Genomic DNA, 18,756 nt, shown 5'->3' with positions numbered 1-18,756 from the left:
AACATTAATAAGATAACTTTTCTGTATAAATTACTGTGTAACAAGATTGATTCACTAGAATTCCTTAGGGCAATATCTTTCAAGGTACCTTCACATAACATAAGGTAAGAAGCACTCTTTGAAATTAGACATCATGCACAAAACTACACTTACGGCTCGCCTATTAACCAGATTATGAGAAATGCCAACAGTTGTGATTATATTGACCTACTTTTTATCCCTTATAACGATCCCCTAAAATAAATATCATTAAAAATATCTGAAGAATTTTAGAATACTAATTATTGCTGTGTGGATATCTGTACATGTAAATAGGTTGTTCGTAATACCCATTGGGAAAATTTTCTTTATCGATGCCACAAGATCTAGTTGATAACTACTACAAACATTAATCATTTTGTACCATCATCTGGTCTGCAACAAATACTATATTTCTAATATTCTGTTTCTATTTTTTAATTTTGAATATTATTTAATATTAATATTTTTCTAAATTAATTAATCTAACTACATATGTTTGCATACCTGTATATCATCTGGAAACGTCTTTCATTCGCTGCAAATCAAAATCCTTCTTGAATTCTACATTATATTTTAATTCTCGATGGTGAGTTTGTAACTTTATGTAATCTGTACCCATATGTAAATGTTTTTTATAATTGTGAAACTAGGTAATATGTTTTTGCCTTTCTTTTTGTATAAGGGTTATTCCCGTAAATAAAAATCTAAAATATCCAAGAAATGAAGGAATAATGCATAATTGAAGAGGGGCTCACTGCAGTGTTGGATGTCAGGTGATTTTGGTAGAAGAGGCAAGTATATGCGTCGTACCCTTATCTAGGCTGTGTCCATCCAAAACCCATCCTTAACTGGTGGATTATCAATATTACTAACGATCAAAACTCTGTACTACCACATACCTATGTCAGCAATATGAGGCATACCTTAGATTTCACCAATCCACAACTTTTAACTCATAAATGTGCTTAGTTAATATTGAAATTTCATAGCAACATTATCATTAAATAAGATTGTTATCTGACAAGCCTCAACTAAGCAAAGTTATTTTGTACTATTTGGTAAAATATAGCTCCATAGTGTAATTATTTCGTATTTTTTTGGAGTGAATTTATTTCCTTCCTTCAATGCGCTTTTTATATTTTCCATCTTCCCTGTCCTCAACATCATCCTTACCTTTTAATTCCTTATTCCAACTGGTTAAGTTTTCTTCATGTCTTTTCTGATACTCCAGCTATCAATTCTGCTTTGCGAGGATTTCATGAGATGATGGTCGAGGAAGCTTTGCCTTCTAGCTAGCTTCCACAGCCAAGTAAGACAATCCTAAGGACTGAGACCTACAGTTGCCAGGACTCATACTCAGACCTCTATCATCATTGTTTTATGGGATAAATAACTGAGTGAGTTTCCTAATGGCTCTCTTAATATGTTTTTAACGTGACACCATCACTCAATGGCCTTGCTTGGGTTGACTGGTGTCAGACACCTTTGCAGCTTCCTCACTGTGGAACACTCTGGAGACCACTTTTTCCACGTGCTTGTTGGCTGTGTTGAACAGGGATTCTTCTCATGAATTAAGGCATATTTCAGCCAGGAGGGGAGAAAGTGGGAAACCCATACAAACCTAGGGCAAAATTAGTGTATTGGTTCCACTACGTAGATGACATATTCTGCCAGTGGATAGAGTCAAACCGCCAGTTAGACTTCTTCCATAATTACCTCAAAACGATCCACCCTAACATTTTCTTCTCCGTGGAAAAAGAAGTTAATGGCACCATTAACTTCTTAGACCTGGTAATAACCATAAAATAAAATAGACATGGGTTCTCTATTTTCAGGAAACCCACACATATGGATCATATAATATCGAATGATTCCCCCCAACTTTGTTTGCATGAATAAGCAGCACTCCACTCAATGATAAACCGGCTCCGGCACACTCCCCTTTCCCCCATGTATTTCAGTAAGGAACTCAGAAAATTTTTCAATATAGATCAATGGCTACAACCCAAACCTGGTGGGAAAAATAATCCAAAAAAGTGTAAAACAATGGACATTTGTTGAATTATTCCCTCTCAGCCCTCCACTTCTAAAGACTTCAAGTGGTGTTCGATCCCTTTCCTGGGAGATATCTCCAATAAAATCTCAATTGCCTTCCAACAACACTCAAAGTGGCTTTTACGCACCCCTTACTCTCTCCAAAATCTTTGCCAATGGCAAAGGCAAACAGGGTATATTTAATAAATCAGGAATCTACAAACTTAATGCAATAATTGCAACACTTATTATGTCAGTCAAGCTGGGAGGATTTTCAAAATACGATCCCAAGAACACACCATGTGACACAAAAAGCAAAACCCTAATTCTGTCTTCACAAAACACCTCTTAGATTGTAACCATGATAGTAATTTTGTCCCAAAAACACTACGTCCTCCCTAAAGGAATGAAAATGGACCCTCCAGAGCTAATCAAGATTTGAAGGCACTTGGTGGATCCCAACACAACATTTTGAAAGGAGAGCCCATCCCTCCCCTCTCCTTTCCAAAAAATTGAACTCGATGGTAAACAAACTCAACAGTTCAACTTACTCAGTCACATCTATGCCATGACCAGACCCTATGAAACTTCATTACCCAAACATCATTCTTCCGTTTTGTTTTCTCTTTCCTTGACCACCGAATTTCACTCCATTAATTCCCCCAACACTACACAGCCACCCCTCCTACTGAGGATAAACGAATCCAATGGTTCTAAGTAGCTGTCTGCTCCTAGCCCCCTCAACAAACCTGAATCAGACCCAATGCTTAGTCATAACCAAGGTTCCACCACCTCTTCTTCCTTTTACCAAAAAAGCCACGACCACTGACTTTTAAGTCCCAGAAAACCCTCCCACGCTACCTTCAACTTCCCCTCTCTTCTGTCTGATGGGTATACAGGTATATTCAACAGCTGAGTGTGTCACTTGCACCTGATGATGCCACAAGTCGGTGAAGTGTGTTGTACTGTGAAATAAAGTCTGTGGAAAATGACAAACTCTTTTAATATGGACAACATAAACTCTGTTGGGTAGCCAACAAATAAGACCTAAAACATTTACATATTACCAGAAGCAGATTCTACAGCTACACATACATGGTCTTGTAGCTTCCAGAAACTGGTATCAAATGTTTAAAAAGTATTCCCTCAATTTTGGAAGATAGCTGTGTGAAAAACTTTCACTTTTGTAAGCTCAAATATCAATTGCAACACTGAGAAATTATTTCTGTAAGTAGTAATTCCACCTATACAATTTTTATAGAGATTAGCATAAGCACACTGTGCCAATCCTGTTACAGTAATTCATAGTTAATTAATTAGGTAAAAATGAATACTTAACCATTCAAGATATTTTGCATGATCAGTAAAATAGACGTGATTTCCCAAGTTAACAGTTTCAGGCTGAACTTTGTGGAATTCCTTCATGATGAGGGTAAAAAATAACAGAAACTTTACAATTCCACACACTTTTAATGTCCTACGACCATGGTTTTGATGCTGCGGATCATCATCAGGTACAATATAAAGAAATTTTTCAACTAATATAGTCAGGTGCCAAGAGGGGAGTACGGTAGGGGAAGTAAGCGAGAGGGGGGGTAGTGTAGTTGCAGCACTCACTAGTGGGAGAAGGGAAGGTGAGGGTACATATTGGATGGTTTCTGCCTCAGACGGTACAAAAGGGGGGTGTGTTTGCTTAAAAAGGTTGACCCTCATTAACGGACGGATGGTGACTATCACTGCCTTGGTGGGGAGTGGGGTTGGTGTGGAAAGGTATTTAAGAATTTAAGGAGAGGAGAACGGGAGAGGTATAAGATATCATGGACCACCTTAAGAAAGCCAACAGATCACAATTTGCCAAACACCTCTTAGATAATGATCATTCATATATCTCAACAATATTCCCAACCAGTAAGTTCATACTTTTAGTTTCTAACAATGGTCATGGTCTGATTCATGTTTGTGATCAATGATTTTTCTGAATTTGATATTGTATGTGCATGTTACAGCCGATGTTCATGGGTTTGTACCAAACACTTATGTAACTATGAGCATCTATTCTTTTATGTATCTTAACTGAGCCTGTGTCTTTGCTCCTCATTTGACGTGCCTTATATCATGTACATACTCCACCCACCTGGTATTTTTGTATTGTGATCTCTAGGCAAATAAAAAGTAATAATAATAATAATTCCAGTAACTTCACAGCAGACATTTTACACACGGAAACGAAAGGTCGCAGACTGAATGCTTTGGAGGAGTTGGAAATTTGGGAATCCCTTCAGTCCGATAATCTTAAGGTGGTCAATGACATCTTATACCTTTCCCATTCCCCTCTACTTAAATTCTTAAATACCTTTCCAAACCAACTCCACCCCCCACCAAGGCAGTGATGGTCACCGTCCGTCTGTTAATGAGGGTCTACCTTTGTACACAAACACACCCCCCTTTTGTACCATCTGAGGCAGAAACCGTCCAATATGTACCCTCAGCTTCCCTTCACCCACTAATGAGTGCTACAACTACACTACCCACCCCTCTCGCTTACTTCCCCTACCGTACTCCCCTCTTGGCACCTGACTATATAAGTTGAAAAATTTCTTTATATTGTACCTGATGATGATGCACAGCATCGAAACCATGGTCGTAAGACATTAAAAGTGGGTGGACGTGTAAAGTTGCTGTTATTATTTTTAACCCTCATCATGATTTCCCAAGACCTTAAACTCATCTTTTCTAATAGAATTTAATCATTTAATGTAGATGCTCAGCAATTGGTATTTTATATTGACTGACTGGATAAATAAAACTTCCTCCAATTATGCTTAATCAGATTATCTTTAAATCTATTTTTAACATCTCACCATCTACTTGAAAATCAACCTTGAACCCTTACCATAGTTCCATCTACACAGATGCACTCATCATAGGGGCACGGAGGGGCATTTCATTTGTGGCAGAATGTTTGGCTCCCTTTTGGCATGATTCACACCAGTGTAGCAATGTTCGATATGTCATTTTGGGTGCACTTAAAAGTGATTTAGATTCAGCTCTCTCCTTTCTCTGATCTGGTCAGACAATTGTCCGTCCTGCTAGGCTTTCTCATGCATTGCCGACCATCAGAAACATACTGTGCCCATGACTTAAGGGTTCGACACTGTTTAGGTTATAAAATCTAGTAATAACAAATGACCTTATTTGACTTCCATTTTTCATCCCGATTCTCTGTCTACTGACTGTATTGACTTTGAATCTGATGCCTATCACTTTAGTCTCGTCTGGGGTTCTCAACATCATTGACTTTGTCCACACTATGTAGTTAAATGCCTTCTTGATATTCAAGAAGTGACCATGGATATCCTATATTGTTCTATATTTCAATCTGTTAAAGTTCTCATCACTCATCTTGAGCTCCCATCCCTTAAAAACTCAACCTTATCTTCACCTATGAAGCTGCTGATGGCTTTTTGAGTACTACCTTTCCAAAAGCAAAATTAAGGTTTTGAATAATACATTGAAAAAATAAAAAACATTGTTTTATTTACTTTTTTGTATACGAGATACAATTTAATAATAAGGTTTCCATGTATTAATTATATGATTAAATGGAACTGCATGCATGGCAAAATCTGGTCATTAAATAGGATGTGGTCTGCAATAAAATGTTCATTTTCAATTCACAATGTCTCCTCCAGCAACCATTACTGGATAAAATCAAAAGGGACATCAGTAAGAGCTATCCTCAACATTTTCTAAGGAACAGGAGAGGATACAGTAGACTTCCAGAAGAAAAGAGTTCTAGTTCCTCCGTTCGAAGAACATAGAGTTCTGAAATGAAGAAAAAATAAAACATATGTAATATTGCAGGGATATCAATTATTTTTGTCTGAAACTGATATTTTAATCATTTCTGTCATCACTCATGGGAGTTTACTGCATTAACAATTCAATAATCAATGGTAAGTGTAACATGTGCATTTTAGGTATAGGGTACTTTTCATTATACTGTATGTACGACACATTAATGGTGGAAAATTCTTGGTAGCACTCTCTATCAAATGATGCACAAGGTTGGAGAGCATGTGAATTCGAATTTAAAGGGATAGCAGAAGTGGACAGGGATGATAATTTAATGAAAACATACCCATTTTCATATGGAGGGAAAGGGAAATTTTGTGCCTGTTCCACTAAGGTGCTACTAAAGAGGAGCAGAGGATGAAAGTGAGAAAGTTGAAGCAGCAAAGCAAAATTAGCACGGTCTAAGGAACAGAGGGATGAAATGGAATTTCAGTTCGCACAGGAAGGGAGAAATTAGTGTGGTATACAGGAAGTAAGAAAGGAAAATACATGGAAACAATCAAAGATAAGTCAGGAAAATTAGTTAATGAACCAGGGAAGATTCAGGAGAGATATATAGAGGAACTTAATGGTAAAGATAAAGGACCAGGAAGCATAGACTTAGAGAATACAGCATAAAGGGGGCTAGCTTAATTCCAGGCATACTTGATCACAAGTTAGAAAGGGCACTAAGGGAATTGAAAGCAAATAAATCCATGGGGATAGACAACATTCCTGCAGAACTAACTACTTAAACATTTAGGAGTATGTGGGAGGAAGAATTTTCATAGAATAATTCAGAGCATTTATGAGGGAGAATTTAGCTGTGGGATTTCGTCTGATTGGTGTAGCTACTGTTGCAAAAAAGGGAAAGGCATCCATATGTAAGGGCTGCAGAACGATACAATTGATTTTATACGCAGCTGAAATGGTACTCACAACCATTAATAAGAACATTTAGAGGAAGGCATATAATTAGGGGATGATTATTTTGGGTTGGGGCAAGAGAGAGTTATGCGTGATTCCATAGGAATAATGGGGTCCCCAATATAGGGGAACAAAAAGTAAAATCAGGATATTTTTTCGTAGTCATTAAAAAGGGCTTTAAAAGAGCAAATTGGGTAGAATTAATGAATGTATTATGGAAAATAAGAGTAAATTGGATGGATAGGAGACTCATCTGCAACCTTTCCATGCCTCAGACTGCTCAGCTGCGCATGGCAGATGGAGACTCAGGATGTGCAGTGTTAGGAAGAGGAATTTGAAATAGGCCAACTATCGCCCGTGCTTTCCAATTTATTGTGAAGGACATACTTAGAGAGGTATGGGGAGAACAGGAGATAGGAATGAAAGTCAGAGGGTTTTTCAAAAATCAGTCAGGTTTGAGAATGATCAAGCTTTATTTAGTCAAGTTAGCCAAGAGGTTGTAATCATTTCTGATGACATTATAAAATCAGTGTGGTAGATATGGGATGAAGATCAATGTAACTAAAACAAAGATTATGAGGTTTTCCAGACAGAGAAAGGCTAAGTATAACATTAAAATAGGAGGGCAGAAACTAGAGCAGATGGAACGGTTGGCATATCTTGGAAGTGTTTTGGACCTAGATATTCATAGTAGGGACACATGGAGTAAGCAATTAACTGCAATAAGCAAAGAAGCTTTCAGAAGTAGGAGAGCATTAATGGCAGGGATGTTGAGTAAGGATGTTAAGAAAAGGCTTCATCGAATTTTGATATGGGGCACATTTATGTAAGATGCGGCAACATGATCACTGAACCAGATGATAGGCATAGATTGGAGGCTTCTGAAATGTGGGTGTGGAGAAGGTGAAATGTACAGAAAGGAGAACAAATGAGGAGGTGCAAGGTATGGTAGAGGAGGAGAGGGAATTGTTGGGAAAAATCGAAAGGAGGTAGAAAAGATGGATGCAGAGCATGATGATTGGCAACGGGATGTTTAAGACTGATAGAGGAGAGAATGCTAGGCAAATGAGGCAGGGGTAGGAATATGATAGGGATGTTGGGCAACATGAAGAGAGGAAGGAAGGGTATTGAAGAGCAACTTATTGCAGTGTTGGGTGTCTGGTTGTACTTTGTTAGTTGAGCCAAGGAAATGATTTTTTTTGGAATTCATCGCCAATGGAAAAAATTTAACTTTCTTCCATGCTTTAGCGAGTGCTCTCTGTATTTATTTCGTTTTGGATCTTATCTAAATGAATAAGCTACCTTGGTGATAAGGCTCAGCTGAATCAAAGTCCAATGGGATAAAAGTAGTGGTGGTGTCATGGGGAATATGAGGTAATAATAACCTTAACACAGAAAATGGAGTCTCTCATTCCACATGCTAAAAAGCTAATGAAAATGTATACTCACTATCAAAAATACTGATCCAATCAGGACAGCCTTCATACGGACATCTAAGTCCTGGGGGAAAGATATGCCAAATTTGTCAGCATCCGTAAATAATTCTGTGGCGATTCCACTCCATTGTTTAGAAATGGTGCCAACTTCTGTTTCTCCATCTGACGACAATACCTGATGAAAATAAGTACATAATCAAATACATCATTTATACAATCAGGGCATAAATAGGGGAAAATATTCATCAAGGCTGAGTATAACAAAAATTCACATTATCATCAGTTGAAAGTTTGTTATGACTATATTTCATCATATAAATCTTGAAAATATTCAAAGAAATTAAAAAAAAGTTTAGAAAAACACCCTAGATCATTTCGATTGTGACAGCAAATTGGTATGAAAAGGTATAAAATATTTGTCAGGTAATTCCTGGGGAAATAAATCTCTCTCTGGGGAAAAATTTTCGGAGAACTTCAAAATCAATAATTTCTTTAATGCCTCGTAATGTGAGTCTTGTCTACAGAGGCAAATGAATTAAAATGGACAATGATAATTCTTTACAATAGTATAACAAAGAGTTTTTGTTTCATAATTTCATATCAGCTGTAATAATTACCATAAGCTACACATGATTTGAAACCGTTAATCATAAAATGTGGGGGACAAATCTTATAGTACCGAATATAAATAACCCATGCCTGCTATTTCAAATGGCTTGAAAATAATTTCAACTAATAGCACTGGTTGAATGAAAATTTTTTCTGTTGTCAAACTTTCAACAACATGTAACATGATGCATAAGGTACATCAGAAAATTAATTCAGTTACTACCTGATATCAGTTTTAAAACACACCGCAAATTTAGATGTCCGACAAATATTATATTTAAATAAATTTCTAATGTTTCTAATTTATTTTTTTTTAATTATTTAAAATATTAAATGGCTTGTTTTGCTCTGTAGCTGCTTGTGAAATTGTAATCTGGGGTACATCATTCTCATTAAATCAGGCATTTTTAATTCAGAAAAAAATAGTAATACTCATATGCAATCAACCTTGTCGAGCACATTGTCTCTTTTTAAATATTTGCTAACATTAATTGTACCTTGTGAATATATCAGATTTTACAATGAATAATAGTTATCGCTGTCGCAATACCAGAAGATGTAAATATATACATGTCAAAACATGTCTATGGTAGCAAAAGGAAAAAATTCGAATTAAAACATTCGCCTCACCATTTAAATTATGAGACAATTATGAGAGTTTACTATTCAAGAATAATCTATTTGCATATCTAGTTGATGAGTATTGTTATAGAGTAAATTAACACTTATGTGAAACTTAAGTATACATTAGTTTTCTGTCATAACTGTATTTGTACATCTATTTGGGAATAATATGATCTATATCCCATTCAAGTGTCCTATACACTGGGTTCTTATTCTCAATACAGTACATTGTGTCTGCTGGACAAATATAATATTATATATAATTAACTTCAATCTTCTCGAAATCTTCTGCAGCACCAGAAATGAAATCAGTCATAACTGATGCTGTGTAGTTTCAGGGAAAAAGCACTGATGCCATACGAAGGACAGCATTGGATGACTTACAAGTTATGGAATAATCCCCCTAACTCAAAGTCAAGGTCTTTTTCAATGTGGCTGGACTAGAAAGATTTATGGATTATTCACTACTCTAAATGATATACTGCTGTTCTACTTTCCATCAACTTCTTAAATCTGCTTTATTTCCTAACTCGAGAGGCCTTTCCCAACCTCCCTCAGCATTGCTCTTCTTATAGGTTATAAAGATCTTGATAGTGAGAGTGGACAACCTTATCTTTACAGGCATGTCCATCAATGCCCATCTCAATTCTTCATCCATTATCCTAACTTCAGCTATTAGATTTAAACGCAGATTCTGAATGAGTCACTTATCCCAACAGTCTAGTCGCTAATCTAGAACATTGTCATCCACTTTTCTCAATTTATTCAATCATAAATATTCTTCATTTCTTCATTTTTCTGCAACCTACTCCTGTTCAGTGTGCAATCGACATACATCGATGCACGTATAATTTATAACCAACAATGAATTAGCCACATGAGTGTGTATGTGTACAGGTACCTGTATATGTGTATATGCATATGTATGTTTATGAATGTGTGTGTGTATGATAGATATTTTTCCACTTAAGCATTCAAATCCTCATGTTCTGAATCAATAGATGGGAACATTTTCACTCCATGCATTTCATTTTAGAATAGAATATGTAACTTTAGAGTGTCCAAAATGAGTCAAGTAAATTGAGATGCACTTCTGCCTGCTGAAATATTTTGTCTCTAAGGGTAAATAGGAATTACTTCGCAGGGAATTAGGGTTTCTAATTCATTTGGAAAATACTTCACCTTAAAAACTACATCATTGCAGCAGCAACTGGAGGTGATACAAGGTCCTCTCAGGAGGAGAACCACATTGCCAGATGCATCGCAAATGCGGAATTTTGGTATGAATATACTCCATTCCTGTTCTATGGTCCCAACAATAGTTCCTGGTGGTGATGAAACTTCGATTTTCTGAATGTTGAAAACAGAAAGGTCACAGGTATTACCTTCTAGGACTTGCAAAGGTAAATGAGGAAAATGATAACGTTTCATTTCTTGGGACATCACCATTCATGATTTATCAAATGCATAACCATGTACACAAAAATTGTAGGTATTGGTCACTAAGTTATTACCACAATAAGGCTATATTAAAAATTTATCCCACTGCCCTTATTTCAGCAATCAAATTTTACATACATTAAATTTTATTATTGGATAAATGGTGGTGGATCAAACGATATGACACATAAATATAGCACTAAAATATAATACATAAAATTATAAAATATAACAACAATAAAATGATATATTTTACACTATGGCAATGCTGGTAGAGCTAACTCAAGCTAGCAATATTTGTACAAAAATTTCAAATTTCAGAGCTATTTACTTCTTCAAGTCGAGGTTATTCTGATGATAATTTCTTGAAGGAGATAGTTAATGGATTAATTATTTAAGTGGCCGAAGGGTTACCATGTTATTTGATGGGACTTAATTATTACAGATTAATTCCTTGTAGAACATCTCTCAAATAAGAACTGACTCAAAATCAAGAAATACCAAGGGATCCCTTGAATACACTACCGTTCCAATGCCTGGTACCTCACTTCCCGTGTTCACTCCCTTCCTTCACTCATTATGAAGTCTCAGGTCTCAACATACCAACCAATGGACTTTTAAGATAATATCAGAATATATACACTTCAGAGAATATGCATTGATCAACTTCAGGAGAGGAATAACTACATACCTGAAGATAGCATGGGAAACAACAGCTATCACAAGCCAATCGTCTATAGACATGTATAACTTCATTTCCAAAGGTATCCTTCACTTCTATTTCGTATGGTCGTATGTATCCAAAACAATAACGGGTTAGACAATCACTTTCTTCTTTGGCTTCATATACAATTTGTCCCAAGGAGTTTACTAATGTGAACTTATTACGAGTTTCACAGCCAGCAAAAACTGGAAAAGAGGATAATTTCATGAATGCACACTTGCAAAATGGGGGGGAAATACATGAATGAGAGTTGAGTATTTGATAGTAGAGATTTGGGTAGAGAGGAATTTGACGGAGGAAATCTGAAGAAGGCAGGGGAGTAGATCAGAATAAATGTCAAGACACAGGAAGATGTTGAATGCAGAGACTGTGGGGCTTTGCCTTTTTAATTGATTAAATTTAAATAAATTTATTGTTTTGGAAGTGAGTGTTGATATCAAGAAAAGTAATAGTTGAGTCAGATAGAGACTAAGTGAATGATCCCAAGGAGGATGATTTGAGAGAGAAAAAATAAAGGAGGATAAAGTTTCACATCCATTGGACCAAAGCAGTAATGTGTCAGGCCTAGAAGAGTGTAATTGGTATGCTAGGCTGTAGGTATGCTATGAGTAAATATAGTTGGTACATATGTGCCTAAGTTAGCTGACGAAATAACATTATCAACAGATACCGAGAATTTGATACAGACTCAGTAGATTTATATGGTCACAAAACCGGAGTCTTTGGGAGATAGGATTGAAGAAGTCAAGAATAATTGATTTAGGGATATGGGGAATCATAGCGTAGGAGTGGAGAAATTAAAATTGACAGAGAGGAAAATTAATGAGGAAGCACTAGTTACACAAGGTATAGAAGTATATGGTACAGAAGTGTACTATACAGTTTCAGGCTTCACTTCATGGATGTATTAAATATGCATGTTAAAAGAAATTGTACTTTCAGCAACCTTTAACCCACCCCTTACTCTCTCCAAACCCATAGTTAATGGCAAATACAAACAGGAAATACTTCTAAAATCAGGCATTCATAAACTGAAATGCAATAGTGGCAAAATCGCTTATATTGATCAGACAGGGAGAAATTTCAAGACACGAACCAAAGAACATACCAGGGGTCACAAAAATAAAAACTTCAATTTCCTCTTTGAAAAACATCTCATTGAATTCAATCACAATAGCAATTTTCTCTCCGAAATACTGCATATCCTCCTTAAATGATAGATCGAAAAGCAACAGAACACTTAGGATGGTGATACAACAGAAAATGCAGGACAAGTGAGATAAGACAAGAGTAAAGGATGTGAATTTTGGATGGAATAGATAGAGTTAAGGTGGAAAGATCTAAATAATGATTTACTTTAACGCTAATGTTAAAAAGTGCTTGGAAGTTTTAACCACATTGGAAGACAAAGGCATAGCATACCTATTAATTTTCAACGTCTCTCAAAGGTCGGTAGACAACTACATATTAATGAAACATTTGATTGATTGGAAATTATTTAGAAAAAAAGAAAAAAAAATGATAAAGAGGAATGAGTACACCCCATCAATTCATCAATGTGATATTATATAGACACGCTAAAGTCCTTACTCTTTAATAAACTTTTCTTCTGGTATACAATCAGCTGGTTCATTAATGTTAAATATTCCAAACCCCTGGGGCAATTCGTGGGCACTTCTGGCCTTTTCATCCATCCATCCGCTGGGACCGGTTGGTTTGTCACTACTACTGTTGGGCTGCTACTACTTTCCATATTTGTCGGGCTGGAAAAAGAGAACATATCTTAAACCCAAACAGAAGTATAAAATGAATCTCCATTGGGTTCCATAAAACTTTTCATGATCATGACTGTACAAACAAGTTTCATTCCACCATGCTTTCAGACTTTGATAATGAATGAAGGGTAATAAATATAAATTAATGTAAAGGGAAATATCAAAGAGGAAAAGAGATGTTGCTCCCAGCAATACAGTATCACCTTTTTGTAAACAGCACCACATTAAAATCATTCAAGAAAATATTGCCATCTAGACTGCATACGACATCTTGATTTCAGCTCTAGATGTAAAATGTGAATACAGAGTCCCTCCTATTTTTCTGGATAGAAAACTCTTAGAACCTAGCCACAAAATGTCTTCTAATATTATGCTTTTCAATTCTCTTAACACTTTACTGAATTCCTTCTAGGCGTTTGCCCTAGATATCTTGTAATCATTAGGATATCTCATTCCTTTTGTTCCTAGAGGTGTTATTCCTAACATTTTTCATCTAGGTGTGTCATGTTATCTTTAATAAAGTTACTTGGAATGAATCTGTTGACTGCTGACCACATGATGTCAAGTAAGTGTTTCCACATATCCTCAGTATTTCAGCTATTACTATCTTTCTTAAAATTAACAAATTAACTCTGTAACATGCATTTTAAACCATTGTAGTCCCATTTTTTAAACAAGTAACTTTTTCTTTTAGGGTTCTTATTTCGGATCACATGTACAGAAAACTTAGAATTTTCTGCTCTTTGGAAAATAACTCCTTTAACAGTTTCTATAGTTAAAACTTCTTTGGGTATGTTAGTTGCTAACAAATCAAGAATATTATCGCCCCTAGTTGGTGAAGTGACAAGTTGATGCTTGGAGTCCAAAGTAAAAGAATATAGGTAGGTATATTTGTCTCGCACGTATTTCTGTCCTTTACCCTCCTTTTTGAAACTACATATATGTGCTCCAACCAATAGATAGTACATTGAAATCTCCACCGATTATAATGTCTTGATCGTTGTTTTGGAATGAGACACTTTTGATTTGCTGATCTAGTTCCAGTTGTAGAAGTATCTCTTCGTCCGGCGGCCTGTAAAATGCGCATTCTTCTGGATTTAGGACTTCTAATTGAGCACCAAACACTTTCCAAACCATTGCCTGGAATTACCTCAGCCCTGCTGGCGCAAGAATTCTCAACTGCCATAAAGACACCACCCCCGATGCTATTTACTCTGTCCCTACTGTAAACAGGAAAGAATTTTGGGGAAATGTCAACGTCGGCGATATGAGTGGATAACCAGCTACTGTTCCAGTAATTTTATCTGCACCTGTCCTTTGAATAAGGTACTTATATATCCACGACTTAGTTTAATAAAATTCTGCAATTAACTACTAATACAGATAATTTTTCCTTTCCAGTTACTTGAATATTGAACGAGGATTGTTGGATCACTAGTAAGAGAAGTTTATATGCCGATGATGCAGTGGTTTACCGATATATCCGTGATCCTGAGGACACTGTAGCTTTATCAGACGGCCTTAATGCTATACAACGTTGGTACGACACTTGGGAATTAGAATTAAACTTAAAAAAGTGTGTAGTCATACATTTTTGGAAAAAGAGCAATTCCCACCCGATAGCCTACTGCATTGGGAACACCGAAATGGAATGTGTGTACTCCATTAAATATCTAGGCGTTACCCTCACTCACGACCTCTCCTGGGTGAAACACGTACGGGGAATATATGGCCAAGCTAAAGAAAAATTGGGACTCATTAGAAGAGCACTTGGTAAATGTGATGAAAAAGTCAAAGATGAATGTTATCTGTCGCTGGTTAGGCCTAATTTAAAATATGCATCGAGTAAATGGGATCCTCACGAAGATGGATTGATTGCCGAATTGGTTCGCATGCAGCGTAGAGGAGTAAGATTTGTGAAACGTTGTTATGATAAACTTAGTAGCGTACCCAAAGTATTAGAGCAGATAGGCTGGGAATCACTCACGGAGTGAATGTTAAATTATAGATTAAATCTCTTACATAAATTGGAAGGACGTCTATTTAGCAGTGACGTTGAAAATATATTATTACCTCCATCCTACTACGGCAGTAGATACGTCAAACAAATGAGAGAGATTAAGGGTAGAAAGAATAGATTTAAGATGTCGTTTTTTCCACAAACTGTAGGGGATCAAAATAACATTGTCCGACCGTGGTAGGGTGATGTTCGTGTAAACATTAGTCCGGTGTGTATTCACCCCCTGCCACACACCCTAGCGGTTACTTGCAGGGCACACAAATAAATTAAAAAATAAATAAACCCAAATACATGTAAGAGACCTATAACTGTAAATGATAAAATGAAATAACAACATTCCAAAAAGGGGGAAAGTAGTATCAATAGAAAGATGCTAACTTATCTATGTAGCGGTTAGAGTCCGTATTTCCCCATTTGAATGTACACAGGTTAAAAATAAAACACACAGGTTATGTTTTCAACGCACAAACAAAGAAAATCGTTTATAAATGCTCGAGAGTCAATAGACTGCAACCAATGAATGCTTAGCGTTTGGCCAATAGATCTACCGGTAAACAAATTAGGTTGGCGGTTTATTGATATCCATTGTTCAGCCAGAAAAGCGGGAGCAAAGAGGAGGCTATAGGACGAGTTTCGCAGTTATCCATGGAATAGTTTATACCATTAATTCGTTTTCGCGCCGTTCGTTAACTTCCGATTGGTCTCTTATTAGCTGCGTTGTCTCATAGAAACCTTAATGAGTAAGCTGAATTATTACAAATATAGGGCATGCGCAGTGAAGCTCATTATTCCCTGAATTCACGTAAATATCAGGTGGATAAAGATTTTCGAAATTCACAACTTAAAAGATTCCCTTGTTTCGTGGCTATGCGCGGGGGGGGGGTATGAAAAGAATTAAACTAAATAAAAAGAGTAAAGAATTAATATGATCTTTAACACAATAATTAAAGTATTAGTGAAGTAAATATTAAATATTTAAAATAGAAAGCTCATTTCCGCTGTTACTGGGACAGTAAAGGCAAACAAGAACTATCCAATCCCGATAAGCCAACACTAACCGAACGATGACTACTGTTATCATTTTGATAGTGAGTCAATTCCGTCACTTCGGACTAAAAGCGTTTGTAAATATTGGTCCAATAATTTCCTGGAGTACCTCCTTTCGGCGCTTAGAATTTTCCCAAGAGATATTAGATTTGACAGGACACGAAAACTATACTCAGTCCCGTCTCTATTTTTATGGAGAATTCGTCAATACAGTGGTACCTCAAGTTGCGAACACATATCATTGTCCGTATTGAGATCGAGATTTGAACGTACTCTCGTGATAAGAACCGTGATGCTAGTCTGATGCACTGAATCACTGACTACCGAATGGCAGCATAAACTCGGCAAAGATTACCTAATGGCAGAAGTACTACAGTTAAATACGTTCAAAGAGGCAAACTTTCAACGATGCCGTTGAGCTGGTATGAATTTCTCGTGTCGCATTTAAATCATCAACCACAAGTAAATGAGAAGGGATTGGTACGGTGGCTATCGTACTGGCTTCCCACCCAGAGGGCTAGGGTTCAAATCCCGGCGATTTTGAATATTTTTCAGAGGTATCTCGATCCCTACTTGAGGTGCTTTGTGGAGGGCACTTTGAGTGAGTACGCCGTCCGTCGGATGGAACGTTAAGCTGCGGACCCCTTGTCGCCTTTCGTAAAGAGTAAGTTAATGCCGACGCCGAGTTTCTCTCCACCCTTCATCCTTTCCTGTCGATCCCTAATGGTGCGAATGACCTCAGCTGTCGGTCGCCTCCCCTAAATACTACTACAATTGAGTACAACTTATCAAAAAACAAATAAAAGAGACGTTTCAAGTGTGATATGGTGGAATATCATAATTAATTAAAAATTGGCAATTTTTCACAAAATAAAATTTATTTTTAACTCAGGTTAGCTCAGGTTGCGTCAGATCTGACGATGATGTAGTTACATTGAAACCGGTGGCATTAATAAATGTTATTTTGAGGGAAATTGCCAAATTTTTAATTAATTATCAACACCTGTAGCTCCACCCAAGCTATGTGATTTTTCGGGTACCAGATCTTCCTGGGAAACCATAACCGGCACAAGGAAAGGAACTGGCCCCCCTACCCTGATGTGTGAATTTCACACACCGAAAAGGGCTTAGTACTGGGTGAACTCAACCATAACCTACAAAACCGGCCTTCGGAATTTCGTTCATGGTTTTTTTTATGGTTTCTTGGGTGTGTGGCAGGGGGTGATTACACACCAGGCTATTTTTGACACAAAATACTTTTCCCTCCTTACGCGGTGGGACAACGTTATTCTGATCACTTATCGTTCTTGAAGAAAAATTAATTCTTAAATATATCTGCTCTACACTTGATATCAATAATGTCATTGGCGTGATCACTCCTACCGTAGAAAGGTGTGGTTACCTGTACAATAGATATTCCACTTCATCTCCAAAGAGACATCCTTCCAATTTGTACAAGAGATTCAATCTGGAATTTAACCTTCGCTACATTAAGTGATTCCCTGCCTAAATCCTCTACGCTGCCTGCGACCCAATGCGGCAATCAGTCTAACTTAATGATGATTCCATGTACTAGCAGCATATTCTAAATGAGGCCTAAACAGCGAAATATAGCATTTCTCTTTAACCTTGTCATCAAATTTCCCCAATAATCTTCGAATAAATCCCAATATTCATACCTAAGAAACGACTGTAGCGTTCCCAGTGGAAAAGGTACCTGGTGGAAGATGATTAGTAAGAGCGTCCACTGAATCATTCCATATTCAAGAACCAAATTTTATATGAGATCGAGGCGATAAACGCGCAGTCATAAGGTGCGTTTAGGTGTGATTGCTGTTGCAGTGGCATATTGAAGTTATCTAACATTTTGGAAACGAGTTATTACTGGATAGTAATAAAATATTTTTATTTGGTTGTCATAGTTGCTGAATACGCAGCGTTAATAAAAGGTCATTATTGTGTAAGAATATTATTTTCCTTGCATCAAATTACATATCATACGTATAAATAATGCGGCAGTTCTAAATTTAATGGATGATATTTTACACGAAGGACTGTTCTCGAAATATTTCACAGAAAAAAGATGTAATAATTATTCACCCATGCATTGCTTGTTTTCCAATATTTCTAAATCCGGGGTCGGATCAATTGATTTCTGATGAGACGAAATCAAAAATTGGTCGGGTCATTTTCGGGTAAAAATTAGTCTGGTGTGTATTCACCCCCTGCCACACACCCCAGCGGTGGCTTGGAGGGTACATAAAT

The 18,756-nt window shown here is 36.7% G+C and overlaps 1 protein-coding gene across 1 annotated transcript; it reads right to left on the bottom strand.

Annotated features, from left to right (window-relative positions):
* Positions 1-5,850: 5,850 nt before the first annotated feature.
* LOC139698298 (phospholipid scramblase 1-like) lies at positions 5,851-13,402 on the bottom strand. The gene is made up of 5 exons (XM_071597182.1): positions 13,240-13,402; positions 11,617-11,834; positions 10,668-10,835; positions 8,266-8,427; positions 5,851-5,880 (listed from the first exon to the last, which is right to left on the bottom strand). The coding sequence occupies exons 1-5, from the start codon at positions 13,400-13,402 to the stop codon at positions 5,851-5,853; spliced, it is 741 nt and encodes a 246-aa protein (XP_071453283.1).
* Between the last annotated feature and the right edge of the window lie 5,354 nt (positions 13,403-18,756).

The sequence above is a fragment of the Hetaerina americana genome, unplaced genomic scaffold (genome assembly GCF_022747635.1).
Source record: "Hetaerina americana unplaced genomic scaffold, ioHetAmer1.1.p SCAF_81, whole genome shotgun sequence".
NCBI classification, from domain to species: Eukaryota; Metazoa; Arthropoda; class Insecta; order Odonata; family Calopterygidae; genus Hetaerina; species Hetaerina americana.
The sequence above is the reverse complement of the archived record's forward strand: the minus strand, read 5'-3'. Positions and strand labels throughout refer to the sequence as shown.